This window comes from Propithecus coquereli, unplaced genomic scaffold (genome assembly GCF_000956105.1).
Source record: "Propithecus coquereli isolate 6110/MARCELLA unplaced genomic scaffold, Pcoq_1.0 Scaffold51, whole genome shotgun sequence".
Lineage (NCBI taxonomy): Eukaryota > Metazoa > Chordata > Mammalia > Primates > Indriidae > Propithecus > Propithecus coquereli.
In genome coordinates, this window is record NW_012150952.1 from 2,660,873 (window position 1) to 2,669,916 (window position 9,044).

The following is a 9,044-nucleotide window of genomic DNA, read 5'->3' on the forward strand; positions in this document are numbered from 1 at the left end:
TCTCTCTCGGCTTCCCTTTAATATAAAACATATTGACAAAAATAGTTGATCCTTGCTTATTGTCTTACCTTCCACTCATTTCTAACTCCCTTTTGTAATCTAATTTCCCTCCGTTTTGTTAGTTGAGACTGCCCTGCTGAAGATCATCAATTTCCTTAGTCAACACTTAAAAGACCCTTTCCCCAGCCTCTGACATGACCACCTCCCTGGGCCCAGCAGCTTCCCTCTAAATGGCCCAAGGGGCTCTCCTGGAAGCTCTTCTTGTTTTTGCATCTTCCCTGTAATTTACTCACAGATGGGAACATCACCTGTATGCAGATGGCTTATAAATCTGAAAAGATCGAGACTTATACATCTCTTTTAATTTTTCCCTAGAGTCTGAATACAAGCAGGGAGTGACATGTGGGAGGGACGAAACCTGAAAGCTTTACTCAACTCACTGGCTAATTCTAACAGACCTCTCCTCTCTAGGATGGTTAGATGCTTTCCACGTGGAAAGTGCTTTCCAGGGGACAGTGGTGAGTTTGGGCAGACCTGTTCAAATCACACTTCTAACTGTGTAATATCACAAGATACTTACCATCTCTGAACTTCAGTTTGTACTTGTGTGAAATGCAGGTAACAGAGCCCACCTCATGGTTTTGCTGTGAAAGTTATATGAAGTAATAAAAGTAAAATGCTGAGTTAACAAAGTGCCTAGGAAATAGTAAGCAGTAAATAAATTATAGTCATTGTTAACTGTAACCTAGAGTCAATCATGAAAAATGGTTATGTCTTAGATATCTAATATTTATTAATGGCAAAATTGGCTGAGATAAACATTCCTCAGAGTACTGGATTAATTCTTAGGGCTTTTAAAAAGAAAGTTTTCCATTTTACCACATAAGCTTTATCCCATGTAACAGAGAAAGTACACAAAGTGTTGTTCAACACTAGTAGCTACTTTTGTAAACGGATGATTCATGCTAATTAAACTTGCAACGCAGGAGAATAAAATTAGCTTGTTTCAACACTTCCTTTTGTTCAGTAATTACAATTCAAGGTTATGTTAGATTCCACATTACTATAATTTTGCCCGAGAGACAGACATGGCATATCCCACATTTTTAAAAACAGGCACTGATGATATAAATCCAGGTGCTTGCTGAGTAAGGACCTTGAAGACTGCATAAGCAATTCTCACCAACCTTGTGCTGGAGTGTCACTTATTTCTGAACATATTGTAACTAGAAGGGAAGTTCTGGGATCACTTTAGCTTGTTACAGATTCACCAGACTTGCAGGAGGATGAAAATTTAAAAATAGAAGCCAAACATGGCTGCGGTTTATCTCAGATGCTTATGTTCAAGGAGCAATCTGTTCATCCATGATGACAGTATCTGTTCATCCATGATGACAGCAAGCATGCCATAGAATGATTTAAAGTTTCATAAATGCACTCAGAATTGCATTACTTCGCAAATTGGTGGACAACAAATAGGCAGACACCTCACATTCTGATCCATTTGGTTTCTCAAAGCTGTGTCTCTGTAGAGGGTTTTCATGAGAGGTGAGAGAGAGAGGAGGTTATCATTGATTTAATACTCCTCATGTGCCAGCACCGTGCTGAGCCATTTATATGAGTTAGATCTCAGGGAATGTTTGTAACATTTTCTAAGGCAAATCTCCACTTTACAGAGTGGGGACTTGGAGCTTAGAAGGGTAAATAAAACTCCAGACACGGAATGGCATATGCAGGTTTTTGTGGGGCTTTCGGTTTATATTCATTTTTTTTAAATGTCAAATGATACATACTAAATTAGGTTTCAGGCCCCAGAAGGCGTCAGCGTAAATGGGGACCCCAAGACATGAGTTTTAGTGGTGACCAACCTGGGATGTTCTTGACCGACCATGCAGTGCTGCAGAGACAAAAATTTGATAGATAACCTAAACTGTATAATAAATGAAAATCATCCATTTTTAGAAATTCTTGGCTAGATTTAAGTTGCTAGGTTTTCTTCAAAAAAAAATTTTTAATAGATGTTTTTGTTTAAGAAGTCAGGATACAAGACAGAGGAGGAGTGGGAGTGCAGGGTGGGTTTGCAGCGTCTGACGCGGTGCCAGGCAGTTCCGAGTTACATGTTCTGAGCATGCACAATGCAGAAAAATTCTGAGTTCTGTATTGTACGTTTCTTAGGAAACCTTTGCCCTTTTGGTAGCAATGTGAAGTTAGAAAGTTTAAATTTGTCTGTAACGACTTTTGAATGAAACTTGTGTGAAAGAAATCTCTTTTCTAAATTCTATGCCAATTTTTCCTCAGTGGGTTCTCTACTGTTAGCAAAATATGTGACTGGACCCCTTCTCTCCCTGAATCAATAATTTGTTATACCAAGAAAACGCCTTTTCTCCAAAATTAAAAACTTATTTTGCCAGAATGAGGAAGTCTTTATTTTCCTAAAGCATATCTAATAATGTCAGAATTTGGTATAAGGAGATTCTTATTACCACCACTGACAGGAACTTCAAAACCATATTTATCTTTTCTCAAAGTATGATGAAATTATTTCTTTCCACGTGAAGCATTTCATGAAAATTTCTGACGACGAATATGGGAAAGGCACTCTCAATTGTGATTTCTTAAAAATGGTGACTTTTACCACTTTCCAAAATATATGTGAATAGAGCTGAGCATGGCTGCCCAGGCTGTGCACTGCTCAACTCCAAGGGACCCCCTTAACAAAGACCACAGAATGAGGAGTACTGCCTGGAACAGTCCAGCCCCTGACTGAACAGTATACTGATTGAAAAGAATCGTTGCTACCAATACCAGAAAACAAGGACATGCTCAAAAAAATGAAGGGGGCATGTCACAGAGATACAGTTGCCCGCTTGTACCCAAATGGCCAAATATGGGACAATTTGAACATCAAATAAATAAGGACAGTAATATATTCTAACACACTGAATGACGTAAGAATCCATATGTCCATGCTGATAACCATAGGTAAGTAAATAAACGCATAAATGGGAAGGAGGAAACACTTTTCCTTACAGTAAAATGACAACCAACAAATAGAAGAAGAACTGATGGGATAAAGTTAGAAAAGCACATTTTGCCATTCTCACAGTAAAAACTGAATCAGACAAAAATCATCAATAGCTGCTTAACAGGGGGGAAGGGGTGGGAAGAAGAGAGGGAAGGTTTAGAGAAAGAGCAAGATACAGTCTAAAAGTACCTCCTCTCAAATTTCCTAGTGATCACAAAGTAAATGTTAATTATATAGCAGAGAAATCAGACAACACCTTAACGGAGTGACCAAAATGAACATTACCAATGTAGGGCAAATGGACATCCCTGGCCTCCAGATGTGATTCCTGGGAAGGACACGTCATCACATACATAGCAATCCACTCAAAAATGTGTAACCTGAATCTAACCATGAGGAGACAGGCAAACCCAAATTGAGGGCTGTTCTAGAAAACAATGTGCCTCTATTCTTCAAAAATGTCTATATCATGAAACACAAGGATGCCTGAGGAACTTGCTCCAGATTAAAGGAAACTAAAGAGACACAACAGTGAAATATAGTAAGTGGTCCTAGACTGGATACTGTCTCGGAGGGAGAAAAATGCAATAGAGGACATTATTGGGATAACTGACAAAACTGGAACACGGACTGTAGATTAAAGTATTACGTGTCCTGAATTTGCTGACAGTACCATGGTTACATAAGAGGATATCCACGCTCTTAGGAAATGCACAGTGAAGTAGGGGGAATGTTTGCTGTCTACTCTGAAACGATTCAGAAAAAAATGAGTCTGTGTGCGTGTATTTATATAAGCAGTTGATGGGGGGAGGAGGGAAAGAAACATTAAAAAACAAACATGGCAAAATGATGTTAAAAATGGGTAAAAGTGGGTAAATGGCATAAGGAAGTACATTATACTTTTGCAACCTCAAAATTAAAAGTTAAAAAAGCAAAACAAAAAACAGCAGCCACAACAACGTTGAGGAATATCAGTATTCAACTGGCTTTAATGAGCAGAAAAGTAATTCAACTTGTAATTAGTTGTACAAGGTAAAGAGTTAAATCCTTAGAAGCCCTGTGTTGCTATCGGATCATCAGCATCACCATTAACACTTAAGGAACGCTTACTAAGTGGTAGCCCTCTGAAAGGTGTTTCACCTGTATTATCTCTTTCAATCTTCACAACCACTCTAAGAGAAAGGCACTATAATTATCTCTACTTTATAGATAAAGAAATAAAGATTTAGAGAGGTTTGGTAACTTGCCCAAAATAATACAGACAGAAAATGGCAGAACTAGAACTCGAACTAGCTTGTTTGGTTACAAAGCTGGTGGGCATTACAATTATGTTAAATATATTTAATTACTGTTCATGAATTTTCCTCAAAGAACGTGATTAATCTCAACCTAGATGAAATTCTGACAGATTAGTAAAACATGCATGGATAAAGGATTCCTCTACTAATTAAAATTAGAGCACAAATAAAGTAGGGAGACATAAATGATATTTTTGGTCTCCGCAACATACTTTATGCTCTCTTTCTCCCAAGGGCTGAATCTAATAACAAATTAGGCTGAACCTAATAATAAACATATTCTTTGAAAAAAAATTATACCCCACTATAACATCTGAAAGGATCAATCGTGTCAAGACTTACAAGTCTTAATTACATTGTAATTAAAGCATATTGCACTCTACTGGCCTGTTAGCCTACCCTATAGGATATTTTTTAAAAACTAGTAAATCACTAACTTTGTAAACCAAGTTTCTTCGTGCCATCTTAAGATGTGAAACCCAAAACGAAAAGATCAACTGTGTCCATTTGTATCTCAAAACTTCTACCTCAGCTTCTTGCTGAAGCAATTCAGCAAGACAGCTGAGAAAATTTAGACACTCATGACCAACCCTTCATTCTATTTTGTCTAATGGCAACTAAATGATCTCATAAATTGTTTGGTCCTATTTCAAGTTTTTCTTTCTTGATATACTTTCTCTCCTTTCAGGTAAAGTGGTGTGATCTTAGTGCCCATGTTTCCTTTTAGTATTGGCACCTCAATTACATTAAAAAAATATATCATCTGCAATATGATGCCTGGTTTCTTGGTTAGGTATGTTGTTATCTTCCTTAAAGATCAAGAGTAAGCTGCTAAATATACCATAATCTTTCTTACCAGTGGAGGCTGGATGGCTGTTAATAAAAATGTTCGAAATCCTAAAACACTGCAAATATTTGCAGGTGTCTTGGGAAATCTTATCATCTGACACTGTGACATTGTGGATGCCCATTCCAGAACAATGGGCTCCCAGTCTTGGCTGCATATTTTAACCATGGGGGAGCTTTTAAGATCCTGCTGCCCAGATCACACTCCAGACCAATTAAGTTAAACCAGTACCTCTGGGGGTGGGATCCAGGCATCAGTCTTTTTAAAGCTCCCCAGGTGATTCCAATGTGTAGCCATGGTTGAGATCCCTAGTTCGAGAATCCATGGCCACAAAGAATTATATCTTTTTTGTAAGGATCCAATGGATTATCAAGAGTTATTTTAGAATTGGTGTAACTTGTTAAGGAGTGTATAACTCAACTGATGAGTGAAGATAGGTGTGTACACAGTGAACGGTAACTGGACAAAGACTGAGGACGTGTGCCAAATGAAAGGGACCACATGGGGCAGTGGCGGATGCCTGCAGCCTCCCGGTGCCATGATGGGCTGTGAGAAGCAGCATGGCCGCCAAGGCAGCTCCAGCTGGGGGTGATGTAAGTGGAAAAGCGTCTAGTATGTTCAGGAAACAGTGAGATGACTAATCTAGCTAGAGTGGGAGTAGAAAAGTTAAGTTTGGAGAAGTAGACTAGAACCAGTCCCTAGAGGGCCTTCGGCAGTAAGTCAAAGAACCTAGTGGCAGTATGAAGTCTCTAAGGGGATTTGAGGAAATGATAAAATGAAAGCATTCTTTTGGGAAGACTGATTTGACAGAGCTGTTCACAATGGTTTGGGGAAAAAGACTAAAACTTAATTTATTAATAGAAGAATACAGAAGATTAGGTAAAATAGTATATATAATGAAACAATGTAGGAATTTACCTTTCTTTTTGGTTTTCCACAAAGACAGAAACCAGAGTCTGGAGCCTGCTAAACATAATGTAGATCTCACCTGTTGTGTGAGGAGGGACTGGGCAGGGTAGGAAGGTTTGTTTTGTTCTCTGCCCTACAAAAACTGCCCTGTTTGCCTGGCTCCCAATCTCACAGATGCAAGGCTATTCCTAGAGAACAAAATTTTAGGCCATAGAAATTCTTTGTTACACATTTTTTGAATGAGAAGGGTTTCTGAGAAGCTGGGTCATATTGGCAATAGAAGACTCCCAGGAATCAAAAGAGGTACCAGACCATTCATTCATTTTCATTTCATTCATTAATATTTATTCAGCAAATACCATTTGCTACTGTCTAGACAGTGGGAATACAGCAAGGTCCCTTTTCCAAACAGGTAACTCTTTGGGCATTGTAGAGGTGCCACTCAAAAACACAATGGCAGTCTAGGGCTACACAATTTATGGCTAGTTGATAAAAAATGTCCGCTATAGACTTTTAAAAAATTGGGTGGGGAGTGATGGCTCATGCCTGTAGTCCCAACTATTCAGGAGGCTGAGGTGGGAAGATCGCTTGAGCCCAGCAATTCAGGGCTGCTGTGGGCTATGACTGTGCTACTGCACTCCAGCTTGGGCAACAAAGCAAGATCCTGTCTCAAAAAAAAAAAAATTGAATAACAGAGAAAAGGTTAAGAGCCTTCATACAATGAACTATACGCAGTAGAAGAAAGTGTAGGGTAACAAGTTTTTTAAAAACTTCATTTATAAGCCACTACTACTACAAGTTTATTCAAGCCACTAGACATATCTTAAGCTCCTAGAACAGTGCTGGCACATAGAATTTGCTCAATAAAAATTAGTTAAATGGCATTGTTGCACTGAATGGAGTCCAAAGTGAGGTAAAAGGCAGCTATTATCCTCATTTAACTAAAGCACTGTGGTCTTCTCAGTTGCCTATGTTCTAAATGTCTAGTCAAAAAGAGGGATATGTCCAGGTATCTGAACTACAATCCCATACTTTTAAAGCCAGACCATAATGCTCCTTTGTGAAATGGTATCTTGTGAAATCCTTACAAAGTCATTCACAAAGGCAAGGTTCAAGTTGTGTAAAGGGTTACTCTCAGACAGGACCATGTAGAGCTCTGAGGTTAACTACATGTACTGATTTTAATACCAAGACTACAGGGTAGTTCTTTGTGTTTGCAAAATTTTCATCTTATATATACCTAATGAGATCCCTCATTTAACTACATGCATTTGTCAGAAATACCTGTGACAAAATGAATCCGAGCTTTCACTGATCCATAAAATAACTACACAAAAGTATTTGATTCTTTTTCTAATTCATTCTACTCTCTAGTTTATAGACAATCCTAGAGGAAAAAAAAATTAGCGATTCAAGTCCCCTTCCTCTCTCTGCCTTTTCTTGAGCCACTGTAAGAGGAGTCTTACCTGCATAATGTACCGGAATCTCTATCTTTGGCCCAATGACATAGTGTCCCTCCTCCAGGCTATGGGCAGTGATGGTGGTCCACTGACGGCACGAATGAATCAGAAGGTAGTCATTTTCCCGCAGCCCTTCTATGCATTCTCCTAGAAAATATGATTTTACATAAGAAACTTGGAATTCCCATCTGCTTACTCCATACTCTGCAATAAAATTTCATTAGTAAAAACTTCACCAATGCAGAAGTTGATAGCTCATACCAAGATGAATTGGTTTAAAAAAAAAAAAAAAGGTATTCCATAAAAATGTTTCCTATTTATTTGCAGATATTTAAATACTTCATAATACCTGATTATATTTCAATAATAAAACATTCATTAAGTGCCAACAATACATTAAGCACTGTTTACGCTTTGCATATATTATTTCACGTAATAAGATAACTTTAGGAGGTAGGTATTGCTCCTTTTATACAGGTGAGAAAAATCAAGGTTCAGAATGTTAAGTAACATGCCTAAGCACACAGATTAATAAGCAGAAAAGCAAGGATTCATCCCTACATCAGAGGGATTCCAAAGCTTATGCTTTTAATCACTATAATAAAGCTACTGAAAATAAATAATAAATTTATCTCTCTGTTGAAAGAGTACTTGAAATTAAAGGCCTACATTTCCTTTTACATTTTATATGTTTTTGACAGTTCTCTCTGGTCTCCAATCAAACCTCCCAATCAACTGAAAATAATAAAGATTTATAACATGAAAATGAAATTATTTTTCATTTAATATTTTCTGAAGTAACTTTTTAGCCTTTGAACTGATGACAAACTATTTCAAAAGAGAAATCCGTTCCTTAAAAGATGTTTTTTAGATGCTGAAATAATCCACTTCAATAATCCTGGCTTAGTAATTTTAAATGCTCAATGAAAATACCTGAAAAGGCTAATTATTTTACACAGAAAACAGCCTTCCTTATTTTTGACATTTACTATATTACGCTAATTAAGTTATTAGTGATTTAACTGTGTGTTCTGAAATGGCATTTATAGCTCTCTCAAAAATTCTTAAAAGTTTCAGTATTTTCTCAATAAATAGAGGAAGCTGTAATGATCCACTTGGTTATTCTAACCATAAACCATCTAATTTGTTTCCAAACCAATAATACAACAATTTTTAAAATAGTCTTAATGGAGGAATACTTTATTTTTGTAGTACAAAATACAAAGTTAAAAGCTTTATGGGGTGGGAGGGGATGGAAACAAACAGACCTGGAAGTAGAGGTACATTATTAGCAAGAAGATGGGGGTGGGGTGGGGGGATCCAATTCATGAGGGGGATTTTTCCCACCAGGCTCCCCTGCCCTTCACCATTTGGGAGGACCTGGCTTTTTCATAAAGACACCGCCTGGGAGCCACTGGTACTCATGAACTCTTTGCATCCCTCAACCATGTCAGGGCAGGAAGGCGAGATCTAGATGCAGCATCCTGCATGCCCCTCCAGAAGGG

The 9,044-nt window shown here is 37.8% G+C and overlaps 1 protein-coding gene across 2 annotated transcripts in view; it reads right to left on the minus strand.

The window, feature by feature from the left end:
• GAREM (GRB2 associated, regulator of MAPK1) overlaps positions 1-9,044 on the minus strand; it is a 235,725-nt gene that overhangs the window by 134,765 nt on the left and 91,916 nt on the right. For both annotated transcript variants that reach the window (XM_012656617.1, XM_012656616.1), the window contains exon 2: positions 7,546-7,686. In XM_012656617.1, coding sequence (XP_012512071.1) covers positions 7,546-7,686 — 141 coding nt within the window. The remainder of the gene's footprint in view (positions 1-7,545; positions 7,687-9,044) is intronic.